Raw genomic sequence first — 19,778 nt, 5'->3', positions numbered from 1 at the left:
CAAAAAAAAAAACAATTTGTCATTTGATGTTTATTCTCTAAACCTTTGTAAATACCTGAGTTATTTCCTTTACTAAGCTGAATCAATACAGCTACAGACAAAATAGTTGACTTTCTCATGACTTGCTAATTGTCCGTGCTTCTTTCTGTGCACTGGCCAATTGCATTAAGTTACCAGAACATCACTAAGGCAACATCAGTAGAATGACCTTTCCAACACAGACTGATTTCTTCTCAATTTTCAATTCCTGCTTGCTAGATGCTGGCAGACATTTCTCCACCATTTACATCAACCTCACTGATTTTCAACTAATTGCAGACTGAGCTGAGAGCTTGAACAGTATTGCCACAATTTTCCTCTTCAAAATATCTGCACAGGTTATGGAGCCTACTCAGTCAAGTATTTATAATTTTTAGCCTTACTGAAACTATTCTGGGAATACAACATAGCATTCAAATATTGCACGTATTATAAACATAAGAATTAAAATTATAAACAACATAAGAATTAAACAAAGAATCAACATAAATATATATATATATATGCAAGGACTGTGCCTTAAATATTATCATACTGGCACATGTTCAGGTTTACTTAACTCAATGTTAAAAGGAACACAAATACCAGCTATGGAAAATAATGTAAAAGAGAAGAGTTTCAGGTAGCACAACTCCTCATGACAGTGTACCAAAAGCTGTGGGTTTAAAATAATGTCTTTCTATTTCACTTTTCTCTCTCCCACTGACTTTAACAAGAAGCCCACAAAAATAACAGGGTATGAGAGCCTAATCCAGCAACACAGTGATGAGCACGCAAACCATTAACTGCCTGAGTAGTTCCTTTGGCATAAAGTAACAATGCAGATGCTTCAGTAAGCATAAGTTTTGAATCATTGAATCAAAGCCTAAAGCTTACACCTAGTCTCAGAGATACTTTTGTCTGAAGAAAACACACTGAATCCAGTATATCCCCTTTCTGACAACCCCAGTTTAACTTGAACAAGAATACAGACATTTCAGTGAAAATAAACTAGTTACAGATATGCACATGGAAAAGCATACCCTGTATGCAAAGTGTAACTATAAAAGATCCTCCAAAGGACATACACATATAATTTAAACCCAAGGCAATTTCCAACCACTTATTACAATGGTCAGACTGCTTTTATTGCAAGAAAAAAAAATTAAAAAATGTTGATCTGGATTTATACACAAATACATAGTGGCAGAAAATCAATGGTCAGACAAAAATAGGTTTGATGAATTTGACTTTTTTGACATATAAAACCATGTAAGTTTTTACTTCTGTGTCTCTCACCAAAATAGGGTGGTTCTGTTTTTCCACACTGCTGAAATTAAACTGACTTCCATTATAATTCCTAGTTTGAATCACTTTTCTATCAGCTTCCCTGTCTGCCTCAATGTTCTTTGACATACTGCAGCTGTACTTCTTTCTGCAGTACTGTGTGTTCTGTTTCCGCTATTGACCATTACTTCTCTTTTCCTTAGAAATAAAGTGTAAACATAAAACTGTGGTTTTGAATTTGCTGAAAGCAGTTTCTTTAAAGTTTGGGATTACCATGTGCCCGAAGTAGAGCTTCTGCAGTAAAGAGCGGGGCTTGAAGCATGTCAGCAGATTCCACGATCAGCATGTCCTTAAGCCTTCGCAGGTCTTGAAGTCTTAGCCCCTCATACGGCTTGAAGAAGATGAAGAAAAATAATTTATGTCTAATGTTTTCAAGTTAGTCTCTAATACAGTATTAAAAAGAAAGCATTCAAAGCACTATTACTGATTACTATTACTACCTCAATTGCAAGGCAGTATGGGACAAAATTTATTCACCGTGCAAACCAATGACCATGCAAAGCTATATGGAAACACTGTCATATTGTAATATTTACAGTATCATTTTTGTAAACTTCAAAATCTAAAAGCATTTCTTCCAGGTATAATGGAGAACTCTAAAGTTCTCCATTATAGCAGGAAGCCATCTTCAAATTATAAGCTAGCCTAACACTGACTCTCTCTCTCTCCCAAAAAAAAAGCTAATTTTCACAGAATCTAGATGAACTTTGATTCAGTGATTAGGCCTCAGGTATTGTGGAACAGGCACGAGAATGCATGACTAGATTTGAACTAAGGATTTAGAGAAGAGCAGACAAAGGACAGGTTAACATACATTGTATATAGATTCTCTGACTCTACACATTAATTGAGACCCGTTAACTCTGAATTGGTCTGGAGGAGGATACATTGAGACATTAGACAGTGAGAAGTTTGTGAACAGAATCCAGTATCTGGATCTTCTGAGGCAATAGCCACCCTTTCAGAAACAAAGTCAGTCCCCAGTAGGACAGATGAGACATTTAATTAGATGTTTGTAGAAATACTGTGAGGGTTGAGGTTGGAAGGGACCTTCAAATGGCATTTGTTCCAGCCTTCTTCCTCAATCAGGGTCACATAGAGCCAGCTGCCCAGGACGATGTCCAGAGGGCTTCTGGATATCTCCAAGACTGGGGATATATTGTACATGGAAATATCAAAAAATGTTTTTCAGAAACAGTGACCAGTTCTCATAGCCCTACAGAGAGCAGATCATCCAGGTGCCTTCCTGATCTGGAGATCCATCCCCTTATTACAGCATTAAAAGAGGTCAAATCAGAAAGACAAAAAGAAGTAATTTTAGAATTCTGAATTAGCTCCAACCGAGAGAGCAGACATACACTCATATGTTTGCAGACTCATTTTTAAAACTAAGAAAGGAAGACTATGTCAGCAAATAATGTATTTGTTACTGTTGCACAGAGAAAATTCCCCATAGGTAGGAAGAGAAAAAAAAAAAAGTGGGAGGGTCTATAAAGAGAATGGATTCAGAAAGGATATGTAAAAACCATTATTCTTTCATGCCCTGGTTTTATTTATTTAAAGGGTAGCTAACAAAATATTTAAAGTATTTTACATAAAGTGTTACATGCTCAGAACTAATCAGAAGCTTGGGCACCAAAGGGCAATTGTCTTCAGCAATTTGAAGATGGAAGGACACAGCAGCTGTGATGACAAATAATGACAGTTAAGACCATGCATTATTATTTACTATCTATATTTTGGTTTTATGTAGACCATAGTCCAGGACTCTCCAGTGCTAGATTGTAAGGACACAAATGTATGCAAGCATACATAGCCAGAAAGCAAAAGACTGGTTCTGTCCTCGAAAGGTTACAATCTAAGTAAAAGTCTGCTGAACCCTTTAAGAATAACAAGCAGAAGGCAGAAGTGATGGAGAGAATGGATACCCTTGGTTGCCAAATGATTTTGTTCTTTTGAGACACCTACTCTAAAAATGTAACTTGCTTCCTGTGTTCCAGACATCATAATTAACTCCACAATGAATCTAAAACTTATGACTGACTCACACAAAGACTTCTCCTGTTAGCTAATCAGTGAAATAAACAGGTGCTTCTCCATACTAGAAACTTTGTCATCAGCAAGAGTAATGTTCCACAGATCTGCATTGGGTCTCTGTTCTTGTTGAGAAAGCCAGCAAAGCAGAAGAGAAATGACCTGCGAGTGTCCTGACCTGTATCTTGATTGCTCAAGTTCAGGCAGTTTCTCTGTGTCCTTCCAGTGCTGATCATGCATGACTCAGTAAAGGACAATCTGAACGTTAATGGCTTGCACTGAAATAAATCTGGGCCACTTGGATTAACAGCATGCTGGAATTTGACTGACCTTTTAAACTTATTACAAAAGAGACAATTTTTAAAAAACATTTCAGAGTGACAGGGATAGAAACAACTGTGTACCAGAATGATTATAATTGTGCTGTATGTACAGCAAAGAAATAGAAGCAGAATGGTCATGGCTGAATCTGAACTCCATTTTGAATTGCAATTGTAAAGCAATCAGCTGTGTCAGCACAACAGTACTCAATTCTTGAAGACCATACACATAATAAGAAAAAATATCTTTTCTGTCAAACTTGCAACATATAAGCATATTTTTAGGACCTGGTATTTTATCCTGAAATGCAGATATGTTCAGAATTATATTTAATTGATTGGTTCTAGGTCAAACACTGTCAAGTAACTCCCCTTGAGTAACAGACTACTATATTACCTCAACTGGAACATTCCACACAACCCAGCAGGGAGTTTTGGATCTTCAGATTTCAAGAATCCTAATTTTATCTTTTTAAATAATGAGGGAAATATTCCCTAAGAATGTGTTTGAAACATCAGACATTTGTTTCATAAAATAACATATGAGCCCACAGAAGAAGCTGAAAGAAAAGAAATTTTAGGCTGGCACTATTAAGGAGGTTAATCTGGAAATTCCAGAGTTAAGACTTTACACAATGAACCTTAAAATGTAATGTGTACAAGACAGTCTTGTAGAGATTTGTAAAGATACAGTCTTTAGCTATGAGAATGTACATCCAGGATGTAATATCACAGAGGTTTATTTTTAACTACTTTGAACACTAATGACTTATCTCTGCAATGCCATGTGCTGTAAAGGATTCTGATTACAGTTTATGATGCTTGGCTCCTTTAATGGTCGTTTATGGAGGAACTCTTTATCGACATTTGCTGTGAAGAAGACGTTGTTCAATATTAGCATCATTTAACTATATAATGATTTTGAAATATACTATAAGAGTTACTACTTTGATGCATTGCTGAACTTCTCACTTCAGATTCCAACACTTCTGTATTTTCAAAAGCCCTTCTTTGAAATTCTTTTCTTCTCCAGTTCTTACTACTAATGTTTAGATATCATAAATTATACTTTTTTTTTCTCCTGAAAGTACATTCAGTATGTAAGCTGATTATTTTAACAGTTAATTTCAAACTATTATTACTATCTTCACTTTTAAAGCACCATTAAAATAGACAGGGGCAAAGTAACTCTTTGATTTGTGATGACTATAAAGTGAAGTGACAAAACACTTCATGTAAACATCCTTCTTTATGGGTGGATGGAGTTCTGCAGTTAATGGAGTAACATATTAAAAATTATTTATACTCCATTAAACTCATTCAAGTAGAATTATACGCACTATATGTATATTGAGACTACATATATCTTAACTAAATGTGGTCCCCTTCTCTCCTTTCACTTCATAAACCATTCTCTATCAGTAGAAATAAAATAAATTTGAATAATTTAAGATAACTCTTTGTACTTATGGTATTTATATTACTAATATATTTATATGACATCAATTCAGGAATTGAAAAAAATCATTCCAATTTTATACACTCACTATCAGTGTATTTCTTCAGTATTCAGTGGAACATATGTAAAAGAAATGAAGAAATTATGTATTTTGCTATTGCATAACATATTTCACTGTGTCTGACTGAGAGCCAAAACAGTTCTGGATGATCTGCTCTGAGGTACTGCTCATTCCCAGGCACTTCTCATGCAAATTTAAAACATTACATGATTTGATTGAAAGGAAGGACCCTTTCAGTCTGAGGACTCCCAGGGATACATCACCAAGACAAATAATGCTTTATGCTACAACAAATCACAATGTAAAAGACTGTGCAAAAGAACAACCAAAACCTATAAAACCAGTTTAAGAACAATCACTTAATGTCATATTATTTAGTGTATCTTCAATTAGATTTAAAAGATAGATTTAGATTTTATACATCAAAGATTTTTTGGTAAGAGCAAAGAATCAAGAAAGAAAGGATTGTGTTCTCCTGTAAACATGACAGGCTCTGAAGGGGAGATATTGGGTACTATCATTCCAGATACTACTGTGCAGATCTTAAACAGTGGAGTTATGACCATTTAGCTGTTCTGCCTAGGAAGAAATCCTATTAATGGTTTTCAAATGTTTTATCTTTTCCTGTAACCTTCATTCAAAAGATGCAGTTCCTTTGAAAATGCATTTCTTAGTGTTCAAAGTTTTTTAATTATTCATGAATGAGTATTTTCTGTTTTGGAAGGATGTGGAATGGCAACAATTACAAGCTGAATACTACGTTAAACAAGCATTTTGTACATTCCGTCTCACAGTGTTTAATAATATATAAAAATGAAACTGGGAGAAAAAAAGTAGAGGATCATCCTTGATAGGCAATTTTGGTGAAGCATCTGTGCTCTGGGGCTTTTGACAGAGGCATCACCATAGGCTGTGATAAGCGCAGCTGTCACTGCCCATCCCAGACATTTGTATACCGACCTGGAGGATGAGGACATGCAGCCATTTAGATTGCATCTCAGTGCAACTCTTTCTAAGGCTGTTTTTTCAACTGGTTTTAGCCACTCTGAGGGCTAGGATTGAAAGATTAACTTCTGGCTACATGCCCTTGGCATCTCCCTTGTGCCAGCACTTGCTCTCTTAGAGATAAACAAGATGTTAGAGAAGTTATCCCACTGGAAAGTCATAAAGAAAGGCGGGGGGAAATCAGCAGGGAGGATGTGAAGACAGAACTGCTCTATGTAAATCCTCAGGGTCACCAACTGGAGTACCAAATTCCAGGCTGACACTTTTTGGCTTGTGAACATTTAGAACACATGGGAAAGCAGCCCCGGTATGTGAGATGGACAACTGTACAGTCCCCTGTATCAAGTCTTTCAGCTGGTTTTGCTCAGCATCTACCTTAAACAGGCACGAGACATCTTCTCTTGCAGAAAAGCCTATTTAAGTGGCTCTTGATTTGTCCCACCCATATCTGTAAGTTCCTAGTCTTCTTAACTATGCTGGTGTATATGCCAGCAAACCCCTGGTATAAATACGATGATAACAATTATTCAACTTCAATAATATGGTTACATATTACCACTCTTTAAGTTTTTTTCTTCTTTTAAGCCAAAACATTGCTATGATCCAGCTGAAAACATAACCTTCCAAATAGTTCTACTTGCATAACCAAAGGAGTGGTAAACTGCAATTGTGGCAAGAAACTGCTGTAGCCTTTTGAAGTCTTTCTGCCAAGAGAGAATGTAATTTCAAACTATCTTCTTACAATGTGGATGCCTCTACATGGAAATATTCAGAGAAATTAAAATAAGTTAATTACATTTGCTATTTCAACATAGTAAGTTCATTAAACCTTACCTCTAAATGTCTCATCTAGGAATAAACTATCTAATTAAGGCTGTATATATTTGAACTTATCCAAGAAAAATGGTCAAAAAATTAAATGGACACTACAAGGACTTGCTTACTCTCAAATAAAAGTGACAAGTGGCATTTTTCAGAGGAACAGTTAATGTGTTCTAAGCCTACTCATGTATTTTCTTTTAAACATCATTAGGTCCTAAGTGGGCCCAGCTAGTAAAAAGCCAAGCCATTTCTGAAGGGAGTAACCATAGAGAAATCTATTGTCCTTGAATTTAAACAGAATTCATTTGCAATATTTACTGAATCATGTAATTTTTCTATGTATTCTTATATACAATTTTAGTTAACTAAAATCTGATCATGAATAGGGAGGAAACTTGTACTCAGAATCTTTTTGGTCTTTTAAATTATCTTTATGGAATCACAGTTGCCTGTAAGGCATAACAAAATTCAAGCCAATTTTTTGTCTGTGAATTGTCTCTCTCTTTCAAAAATTTACTTGGAAGTAACACCACTTGTTATTACCTGTTTTTCATAGAAACTCTGGTATGCAGTAGCTTCAGGCATCGTGTCATAAAACATGAAAGTAAATGCACTATGTTGAAGTCCTGCACTAGTCAGTTTTGAGTGATTTTGTAACATTCAACTGAGTCTCAGTCCAGGAAAATCCAGGAAAAGTTTCCCTACTCTATTCCACAGATCTTCTCCTTTTCAGAATTTCTTTTGTCCTAATTTTTGAAACAGAAAGGCATCTTAAGAAATTAAAAAAAAAAAAAAAAAAATAATATTTGGTTTAGAGAAACTGTTTTTGAGCTTACTGGCCTCACTGTATCTCTTCCAGCCTCACAGCCCGCAAGACTGTGATTAAGATATTTAAGATATTAATACAATTTCTGTTTACTTTTGACAATGCATTTGTTATCTTCTCAGAGCTTAACTTGAAAATTATACAGAGCTGTGCTAAAACTGCTTACAAATACAAAGTACAGCACCCACTGAAATACTTGCAGACTTATGTCACAATGTAACTGCTACAAGTATAAATGTGCAAAATACTTCAGATTTAAAGTATCCTCTGACCTCTTTTTTGTCTAAAGCAGCATACTCAGCTTCAATGCTCTCAGCTTCAGGATCACGTGAAAATACCATTCGAGATTCCAGGTTAAGAGCCAGCTCTTTGTGGTGCTGTTTCTCTGCACAGTCACATGGCGTATCTTTATTTTCATTTTCTGCAAACAAATCTCCACCATGTTTTACTAGAAGCTGAAAAGTAAAATGGCAAAGTAAGCAGTTATTTATTAGCAGCTCTAATATCACCCTAAAGAGAAAGCATGTGAGTTAAGAAAAAAAACAAAAAATACAAAAAAAACAAAAAAAAAACCAAAAAACACCCACCAAAACCCAAACAAACAAACAACCCCCCCCAAAAAAACACAAAACAAAAAAACCCCAAGAACAGAACAATTATTACAATAATAATAATGGTCTTTAGAAACAAGGATTATCTATTGTTATTAAATAAATTACTGCTTGCTTTCACACATAATTATACCTATATCCACAGTAATTCCACAGAACCACAAAATCGAAGAAATACATTACAAGGTAATGTTGCACAATATATTAGTTAGGTTTTAAAGACTAAAATTCTGCTTTACTGATACGGTCAGCTCCCCATAGAAAATGAGGGGTCTGAGGCCCTCAAGCATGTGTCAAGATGGAGATAAAAACACATTTAAATATTCTTTCTACACAGGTACAACTCCACCATTTGTACACTTGTGCTGACAGAAAATAAGTGATCCCTTGGGTAGGACAGATCAGAGGACACAGATTCACATAGAGAACAAAATACTACTGGCAGCTATACTTTGGTTTTGAGGACATAAAAAAAGTGAAATGAAATAATGCTAATTCTAGCAATTGTAATATGGTCCAGTATTGCGCCATTTCACCAACCTTGTTTCTTGCCAGTAACCCTCCCAAAATGCAGTCTCTAACTATTAAACCTTTGTGCTGCTCTCCTTAACTTGCTAACTTGGTCTTCTGCTATAAACTGACCTGATATAAGCAAGGACAGCATATGCCACAGATTTTAAAGGCCCAGGTGGACCATTCTGCTGATTTATTTTGACACCTTTATATCATTACTAAAATGATTCATCTTGTTTCTAAATGAAGTCTATACACATTATCTTGCCTTCAGAGCATGATGTCTGCAACAACACTATCCAGGGTATTTCAAAACACAGGTTCTAATGTTTGTACTTCTAAAAACCTCCAAACTTCTCTAAAATTATCTGTTCTTCATATAAGCTTTTTCGACCATAATCAGAATGTCTTTCACAAACCTGGATTCATTTGTGTAGATTGGGAAACCTTTCCCACATTCTCCAAAATAAAAAAAGCAAACCCAAAAATACCACAAACCAGTGCAACAACAAGATTTAGTTGAAGAGATATTAGTGTCATTGTGTATTTGATCTTCATAGCAGAGTATCAGGCAGAAATACAGATGATACTGGAACAATCACCCAGATACACAGCCAACAGTTAACCTTTGTTCTATCTAAACTTCTTAACATTGCCAAAACTTTGTTAACCTGAGTATCATATTGTATCTGTTCATTTTAACCTCTAAGAGAAATTTAACTGAGGCAACTAAGAAACCTTCTGAGGAAAAAGAATAATAAACATATTTGAAAGAACATTCCATAGACTTATGCAGCTCAAAATGTAATCTGCAAGATGAGGAACATGCAAAGCAACAAGTTTTTAACAGTGATGCCATATTTCTCTAGAAGCACTGTTAAAAAGTCTTTTGTTGCTTGATTAATTGAGATTAATAATCTAAGCAATCATATTAGCAATTTAAACAATTGTAAGAATACCATTTAATATGCCAAATATACTGTGATAGTGTGGAATGTATCTGCATAAAACCAAATCTTTTCAGCATGAAAGTTATTATTGTCTATTCAGGAGTTTGAGGTAAGCACATAATTTTACCCAAACTATCTTTAGCAATGGGTTCCACACAGCTGTTCTGCTTGGAGGAAAAATCTAACACATGTGAATGGAACAATATCAAGACTGCACATTTGACTGTCAACTTGGAACAAGTCACCTTGTAGGTACTTCACCCAAAAGGATCTATATTTGAGGTTTCCTTTTCTTATTTGGGTGTGGTGGGAATAGGCAGTGATACAAAACTGGGGTTTTCCTGAAAAGTGGTGGAAAGTGAAGGAGACAATAAAAAGGAATGCTGCTCTGAAGTGAGAGTAAAACCCCAAAAAATGGGAAAAAGGCACTCCTGGTGTTCTAAGAGACCTTCAGTCTCTGGAGAGAGGGAGGACAACTTGAGGATTAGGATCAGTTTTTTTGTCTCATTTTTTATGTTAAGAATTTTAATCCTCAAATACTTCTAGGAACAAAGAGATAATAGTTAAATTCCTTCACTGATCTCTTGGTTTCAGGCTTGGTGAAGGCATGTAGTGCTCCTGTTCATAAACCTGTTCCTGCTGAAGGAGTTAGAAGGACTACAGACCACAGACTGGAGAATTTAGCATATCTCAGATCCAAGGTCTCCTATCCCATGGTAGGGCAAATAAAGAAGTTTGAATTCGGGGGTGTACACTATGTTTCTAATGCAGAAACCATGACTAGTTAGGACTACATAACTTGGCAAACAGCAATCCACATGGATCAGACTGTGAATTCTTCTTCAAAGACAAACTGAAAGCAAATTAGAGTCAGAAATGGTTTACTCAATTACAATAGGTATTGTCAAGATAACATAACCCAGTTTATATAATTAAATGGGAAACTAGCAGTCTAGTACTTGGATTTATTGAATGAATCACATTACAGACACTGAGAAATAGAACAATAACTTGTAAACAAGCACAAACCATGAACTTTTATGATGAGTTTAAAACAAGTTGACTTTAGTCTGCAGTTAAAAGCTGCAGAACCACAATTCACTCTGCAGCAGCTGTGATTCTTTCTGACATTACAATCTGCCTGGATTTTACTGCATGAGCCCATTTGCTTCACGCTCTTGAAATGGAAACTTTTTTAACTGGTGTGTCTAACACCACTGTATAGCCCCATGTAGGGACATGAAGGTAGAAACAGGCAGAAGACCCCTTGCTCAAATCCATTGTAAATCTTAAGTCTAAGTACGTAAATACTAGATATTGAAATATGTTGGAAACTTGTTACTAAAGTTTTCTTCTGTTTACCATTTCTCTACCAGAAACAACTTTTCTTATGTCAAATAATTTTATGTATGTGTTTTTCACCAATATTTTTCAGAGGTCATTCAGTGCTAATTGCCACCTCCCATTTTCTCATATGAAATGCACATTTGTCCTCTATTGTATAATAATGTAAAGGTAAATAAAAATATGTTTAAAAGCAAATGTCTCATGTTGAGGAAGGATAGATAGAACACCTGTGAGTGAAATGCCTACAGGCAGAATTTATCAGGAAGTTGGATCAAATAAGTGGCACTGAAACAAGAGAACAAGACCAACTTATATAGTCCTTTGCAATTAGTTTTTATCAAATCTGAAAGAATAAAAATTTGACAATCAATATAAAAGTTGTAACACAGACCTAGGAGATTGCCTGATATTTGTTTACAAATAAATCACATCACAAGAGGCTCTAAATCAGTCTTACAACCATGATTTAGTTTGGAGGAAAGGAAGAGCCAGACAACGCTCTATGTCATTCAGTTAGCATGCATACAGTTAGCTGGGTCTGAGTATACTTCAGCTAGCAAAGACTGCATGGTGACTTGCCTCCCTGGTGAAAATCAGTAAATACATAAATAATTTCTAAGCACATGCTGAAGACAAACTGCTGGTGTGGAGCTTGAGGGCAGAGGAAAGAGGAGGTACAGGGACAAGATTCAGGCTGTGTTACTGGAGGTTAAGTATCAGTATCTAACAGCAGCATCCTCTTAAAGCCTCTTCAGTACTGAGCAGGGAACCAGAGAGGCAGAAGCTTAAATAATAGCATAGAAAATGGCATCAGGAAGTTGAGTTTTCATTCATTAGAAGCTCAAAAACTAAGGATGATCTATATACTAACAGAATGAAAGAAGGGTTGGATATTGGAAAAAAAAATGATCTGAACTTCTGTAGAAAGGACTAACAAAAAAGCAGAGGGTAAAGAAGAATATTCAGTTCAAGATGGTGCACAGCTGAGGCTGGAGAACTGAAATTACAAACTTTAATATATCCAGATAATATCTGTAAACTTGGTGGAATACAATCAGCAAACATAATGCAAGAATCATAGAGAAGGTGATGCTATATACCTTTTTAAAATAAACCCCAAACAAACAGATAAATAAACAAACTAACTATCAAGAAATACCAGTGGAATATAATTCTGTAATTAAACAATGAAAAAAAAAAAAAAAACCCTTGGTGAATGACCTGAATAAAACTATAATAATAAAGGTAACATGGCTACTAAGTAAGAATAAAAGTGCTGCTTTTATTCCTTAATAAAAGGAAAAAAACACAAAAATAAAGGGAACTTCCATCACTGCATCTCCCAAGTATATTTAGAAAATATATAAGCTAATGAATTACTCTTAAATTAAAATTTCAGACTACATAGGTAATAGACAAAACAGTCAGCAAACACATGAAAGAAGCAACTCCTGACTTTGTCCAGAGTAGTCTGTAAGACCTAATTCAAAATGTTACTATCAAAGAACCACTCATTAACAATTCCCAAGAATTCATTAAAATTGCAGAAGCAGTAAAAAGGCAAGAAATTCACTGCCTAATTTCAAAAAGTGGTACTAAGTAAGTGTGGAAAAAAATTCCAGAAATATCAGAAGAACCTGTGAAGAGAGACAAATAGGATAGAATCATATGGAAAATATGAAGCTGAAGTTGTCTCCAGATGAAGAATATGTAAAGAACAAAGTCTGGGAAAGACAAATGCAAAATCACAATAAACAAGACTCGGGCAGTTTTTTGAGCTGTATACCATGTGCATAAAAACTCAGAATAAATAATTTTAAAACATCACACAGTAAATCTTTCAATGGTTTTGTAAAGTTGGTTGCTGGACAAAGTGTAAAAGCAATCTCATATTTCATATAGCAGAAAATTGGTGTGAACTGTTGAATTCTCTGTGGATGTACCACACATACTTTATGAAGGACACAAAAGAAAGTCTTTCAAATTGAAGTCTCAGCACAAGAGGTTCTAGAAAAATCAATAAACCAAATACTAATATAAATACCCAGCATCAGATGGTACTTCTATTCATGAGTCCCAATGAAACTCAAACATGAAACTTCTGAACTAGTTATTAGAATATGCAGCTTACTGATTAAATCTGTGATGTTACAAAATTAGAAGATAGTAAAAGTAACACCAATACCAAAAACAGCTCCAGAGAGTGTTAGGAAAGATCATCAGGTTTTTTCTCCAGAGAGAGGTCACCAGTGAAGTCCCAGAGGTTCAGGGACCTGCCTGTTTAAATATGAAGTTGTTATCTAGAGAAGAAGGTGAAAAAAGTGGTGCTAAACTTTGCTGTTGATACTAAGTTACTGAGCACAGTTTGAATAAACATTAAACTATGAACAGAAGAAAAAAAAATGTAAATTTCACATGCAAATATTGAACTGCGAAGTACTTGTTGCCATTGAAAATACAAATCTTGATGTTCAAATAGACAGACCTATGAAGATGCTAGCTGTTTTTGAAAATGTTAGATGTCTGCTTTATATCAAATTACCAGCACAATTACATACTAGTTCTCATTATTTGATATAGTTTAAAAATAAATTTGAGGCAAGATCTTCAAAAATCATTCCCAATTGCTCATTACTATCCACTACTTTCACAAACATTAAAAAAGCTGAACACTGTAAATTAAAGACATCAAATCTGTTCTTGAAATATGGACAGCATTTCCAGTCTTATCTGCACAACAAAAGAAAAAGAGCTCTAATTTTCTCTCAGGTTGTTATTTCACTTCTCTTTACACATATAGGACTCCTATGCCGACCTTTAAAGCTTTTTCTCCACTGTTACAGTCTTGTAATTAATTCCAATTTTTATATGCCTACACGAGTCTTCTTCATGTTGAGGAGATATTTTAGTGAAGTTAATGTATATTTAATCAATTTCTTTCATTTTTCTCTACAGTGTATGTTTTGGGCTGTTTATCTTTGCATTTTTTCCAATTAATGAAAAATAGAATTAAAAGTTAATTCAATGTAACATAACAGATTCCCTCCCCCACGAGAAAAAGCTTTGTGAAACACTGTGCATGTCAATTACTCCTATAAATAGATATAAACTTATAGATGAACTTTTACCTCAACACAGGTTTTCATCCCTGAGGCAGCAGCATAGTGCAAAGGTGTATTTTTTTTGTTATCAACAGCATCAATGGCTGCTCGTTCATATTGTCCTTCATCCAGCTTTGCTCCCTTCCACTTCAGGATCATTTGCAGACAATCAGCTCTTCTGCAGTCGTCTTCCGAGGGTCGCGTCAGGCGAGGATGAAGAGCTCCCTCTGAGATCATGATCTGAGGTCCCATACACAGTAAGTGCATAGATGTCTCATTGTGCACATTCCTTTTATTTGGGTTACCATCTCGAACAAAAAGGAAAGTTCTGCAGTGGGGGGAAAAAATAGAAGAAAACTAATTAGCACACAATTCCATTTATTTTCTTGAAGTGGGAATGGTGGATTATGACAATTCTCCTTCTTGCAAAGATTTTGATCACCCATGCTGGTGACAAAAGTTCTTTAATAGAGAAATACCACTGGACAGCTCTCCTCCATTTCTCTTAGGAGTCGAGAGCCAAGATCAGGATGAATTACTGAAATATCACTAAGTATCATATACAATTACCTTGTCAGTGTATGAGAAAGTTTATTCTACAATTCTGTGTTGTATTGTGATGAATGTTTTAAAGACACAAGACTGATGAAATATGTACTTTATTTCTTCTGCTCTGTCCTGAATAGTAGTGCATTTGGTAGTTTGCAAATAGATAATGACAGAGCAATTTGTTAAAAATTCATTCTCCTTTGCCATATCTTTAGTCAGATGTAAATGCAGCACTTACTACTTCTTAAAATATTATAAATACTATTCCTGCCAGCACTGCATGCATTGAGGAATGACCATTGACTTTTTTAATATGGAAGTACAACATAATGCAAACTCTACCCTATATAGGTGACAGAAGCTGGCAAGAATTTAAGTGCTCTCTTGAATACTTTAGAGCCAGTTCAAAGTGGACAATGTTACCAGCAAAAAGAATCACCTTAGGAATGAAAGGGGAACAACAGGCTGATTCTGGGAATCACAACAATCTCTGAATCCTAACAACATCTGAGACAATGCAGCTCCCTTGCTGCTTCTTGCCAGCAAGGATTACAGAAGTTACAATCCAGATCCGAAATGGAAAAACCAAGACAAATCATACAAGCCCCATGCATCTGAATGTGCTTTAGCTTTTTGAGGTATACTAATTTTTTTTTTTTTCTTAAGGGAGAGTAAATGGTAGGAAATGACAGAGAGGAAAGATCACCTCTTTGAAGGACTGGGATCAGAGAGACAGCAATGGTAAAAGAACTCTGTGTGAAGGGAGGAATAACAGGTATTGTTCCCAGAAAGGCAATACCAAGCTAAATCTGAAGCATGGCACATGCATTCAAGAAGTCACTGCAAAAATGCCTGCACTGTTCCCATAAAGCTCCTCACACATAAAGCCTGCACAAGTAAGTCACTGTATGTCTCCTCCCCAGGCTGTTCCCTGACTCCACTTTGGAAATATAAAAAAAACCAGTTATTCTGGTACCCCATTAAGTTAGTGCAGGGGACCTGGTTCCACCCTCCCTGACCACACCCCTAAGACTAATGAAAACCAGTTTCAACCACTTTCAGGCAGCTCAGTCACCTGAAAGCAGGTGCTGCCTACATACAAAATCAGACAATATTGCTCCTGGTGAAAAAAAAAAAAAAAAATTACCTCTGTTATTGCCTTATGCTATAGCTACAAATCTAAATGCCATCTCCTCTTTCTGTTGTCCCTGAATACATACCACCTTTCTCTCTCTCTCAGGGTTTACTCGTGCTTTGTTCAGGACAAAGAATAACCTGAAACTATTTTATTAATAAAGGAAGAGGCTATACAGGGTAGACAAGAATTTCCATTTCAGATATTATTGAAAACAGTCTGGACAAGTATTTCAGTAGAAAAAATAGGCAGAGATGATCTGGTCCTGCAATGGAAGAATGTCTTGATAGTTGTTTGTTTAGTTGTATTTCTGTCCTTTCTTCCTCCTGAAAATCTCTGAGTGGTTTGAATTTAAAATAAAGCTTATTATTAAAACACCATTCTTTTAAATGTATGGCAACAAAGTATTCAGAGGAAAACACAAAACAGTCTCCTCTATGTTGCCCTATTTTGACAGCAAAAATGTTCCTTAGAGAAATCTCTCTTTCATTCCATGATAGCTGACATGATAGATGCATTTGTTAGGAATATGAATATGCCAAACTTGAGATTAAAGATCTTGTCAAAAAAAGTAACAGCATATTTTGTTTCCTTGAGGCTTTTTGTTTGTTTTCAGAGGGAAGAGATTTAGCTACACATGCAAAATTCTTCAGAGCCAGTTACATGAAATGGTAAGACTAACCAGTATCAAACACTATCCAAAGTGCATTTGTTTGTTTGAATTAGCTTTAGAGTGTATTAAACTAGAGACAGAAAGAAAGGAGGGGAAGGAAGGTGGGAAAGTCAAAGACAAAAAGAGAGAAATGGGAAGGAGAGAGAGAAGAAGATGGGGACAAGAAGATAGATCCTATAGAGGCACTTGGATATGATCAGCTCTTCAGCAGAAGGGGAAGCAAGCCAATCCTGAAAAGCCCAGCCAAACCCATGACTTAAAGTTCAGAAATGACTAGCATCCAAAAATGGGCAAATAATGCATTTTACATCCACAGATTCATTACTCAACAAGGCTCCATTTTTAACAGTGGTATTTGGTGCATAAGACTTTCACAGAGCAGTGCTGTAGATCCCTGCAATTTGGCTCACAACTTCAGAGGTATAAGAAGCTAAATTTTGCCTGGAAATGTACTGATAGAGTGAAAATATGCATCGCCTATGGGAAATATCACTTAACCACAAGGCAGACAGACTTTACTCTAGTTGCAGTTTCCAGATTTGCTTCAATCTGTAGCACTTTGCAGAATCCAAACTTGAGGTGACAAAAGTATCATAAAAGTGTTGAAAAAGTGACAAAAAGGAAAGGGCTGTAACATTCACACCTACTACTATCTGTATTTGCAAAAAAGCAGCAAGAAACTCAAGATCACAAGGCTGGGAACTTGAATAATAAACAAATGGGACATGTCCTCACTTTGGGAAACTAACAACACAACTATTTCTTCCGGTTTGGATAAAATCTTTGACGTTTAGGGCATGAAAACCACCATATTTACAGTTTCTTTCTCTCTCTAAATAAATGCTATATATATTTTAGCTCTATATAGATACACATTGCTGGAACTAGATGATCTTTAAGGTCACTTCCAATCCAGACCATTCTGTGATTCTGTGCTCTATTTGTATGCATCAAAAAATATACAAAAATGTACCCATATGTGGAAAAATAAAAATTAAAAACTGGTGTAAAATGAAATGATAAAACTAGTTCTGACAGCTGGAGGCTAAAGCATTTCTGAATATGCTCAAAGACAGTGAAAGTAACAATTTTTGAAAGCAAAACACTGACATATACTATATAGAAAGTAGACAGCCCTTGTAAGTACAGCTTGCTAAAGAAAGTTACACTGCAAACTCCAGTGCAGGCATGAACCTAAAGGTCACAGCTTTAAGAGAAGTATGAGTATTAAAGAAGAATTTTAAGAGCATTAAGAGAAGTATGGGTAAGCCATGAGTTAAAAAAATATATAGAAGAGCCAAGTCATGTTACCCAGTAATTTAAAACTCATTTGCAATGACTTAATTCGTACTATTATTGAATCATTCAGCTTTCAACACAGTACGCCAATATTGATGCAGTCAACCTTGAATAACTATGATTATTTCACTGAAAGTGCTTTTCTCCCAAATATACTATAAGAAAAAAACCACAGTGTACTAGTAACCACTTGAAGAAATCGTTTTAGTCATTACTGTTTTAAATAATTCTGGGAAGAATACTGTTTTTTACCTGATGTTGAAAGTCACATGCAGTAAATATAATTATTAGTATTGTTATTCATTATACAACGCTAGAAAGTTATTTATTAGTACTTCAGAGTTTCTTCTCTAAGAGTCTTAAGCATTTCTTACATTAATCTTTACATTTGTTATACTGCAGGCCAAAGAAAAAATATGCTTTATTTATGGTTCCTATGACTGTTAGGAGGAACAGCAGCACCAAAACAGACATTAAACAATTCCTAATGCAAAAATATATCAGTTACATCTGTAAGTTTTTTGTAACCAGAATACTATTGTTTTTATTTCTAAGTTACTTAAGTTTAGCATTCCCTTGGACAGTCAGGAATACTGTTTCCAAGATCCCATGCCTCTTCTGGCTTTTATTTCAATATTCTGAGTGGGATTTCAAAAGAAATAGAGCTGAATGCCAAATCAGAAGTGGCTTCCACTGAAGCTGGCTGCTTACCAGCAGCTTTTGTGCAGTTCTCTGTAAAGCAAAATCTGTGTGATTTGCATCTCTGTCTCTGGCCCTTTCTTATTCTAAGTGCCATCCTTCCAGCCTTGTCTCCAAATCCTTCCTTCGAACACAGATTTTTTCTGAGACCATCCATGCTGAATTCTCTTCCCACATAAGTGTTGACTATTAGTTTTAGACTGGTCTCAAACAAATATGAGATGAAATAATAAACATAAAACTATCAACAAGTGTGTTCAGTGTCACTGTCACCTTTTAAACACACAGATTTTTATTTCTGCAAAGGACAACTATCTTAGTATCAGTTTGTAAATGACCTGGCACTGTATGCTATCTAGTGTTGATATTACTTACATAGGAATAATGAAGAAATTCCACAGTGAATACTATCAAGCTTTGCATCATTTCTATTTCTTAAAAATCATAAATGTATTACAGAAATTGTCTCATCTTTATCTCTCCCACCATAATTTTTTTTTTCAATCTGTATGTCACTTTAGTGACACTAATTATTTTCCTTACATGTCTCAATGATGTAACTTTATTACATTCAATAGAAAAAAAAAGTGAATTAAAAAAAATCAAATCATCCATGATCTGTACCTTGGCCAAAGGAAAACTGGGTCAATATACAATGTCACTGAATATTTTGCTTGGACTTTGCAATTAGATATAAACATTAATGAGTTATTTCTGAAAAATTTGAGCCAGCAGATCTCTCTGGTAAGGAAGGCACATGCGCCTCTAACCCCAGGGTGAAGTGAAGCCATTTGACACAATGATTCAGTATTTACCAATCAACTCGTCAGAGTCACAAACTCTACCTGGCAACAAAATTAGTTGAAATAAAGATGTGGTCATTCTGGTTGGCAAGGACCAAAGCTGTACTCCTCTATAAACCAAAGAAAATTTTACTTTGCCTGTGGTAAAGTGCTCATGACGACTCTACTAAGGAGAACAGACAACACAGAATAAGAAACCTTTAAGA

At 35.4% G+C, this 19,778-nt stretch overlaps 1 protein-coding gene across 4 annotated transcripts in view; it reads right to left on the bottom strand.

Annotated features, from left to right (window-relative positions):
* The window catches only part of ANKIB1 (ankyrin repeat and IBR domain containing 1), an 88,596-nt gene that overhangs the window by 28,164 nt on the left and 40,654 nt on the right, over window positions 1–19,778 (bottom strand). For all 4 annotated transcript variants that reach the window (XM_053971382.1, XM_053971540.1, XM_053971460.1 and 1 more), the window contains exons 3-5: window positions 14,442–14,742; window positions 8,165–8,347; window positions 1,579–1,696 (exon numbers count right to left, since the gene is read on the bottom strand). In XM_053971382.1, coding sequence (XP_053827357.1) covers window positions 1,579–1,696; window positions 8,165–8,347; window positions 14,442–14,742 — 602 coding nt within the window. The remainder of the gene's footprint in view (window positions 1–1,578; window positions 1,697–8,164; window positions 8,348–14,441; window positions 14,743–19,778) is intronic.

This window comes from Vidua macroura, chromosome 1 (genome assembly GCF_024509145.1).
Source record: "Vidua macroura isolate BioBank_ID:100142 chromosome 1, ASM2450914v1, whole genome shotgun sequence".
Taxonomy (NCBI): Eukaryota; Metazoa; Chordata; class Aves; order Passeriformes; family Viduidae; genus Vidua; species Vidua macroura.
This window is presented reverse-complemented; position numbering and strand designations above follow the sequence as displayed.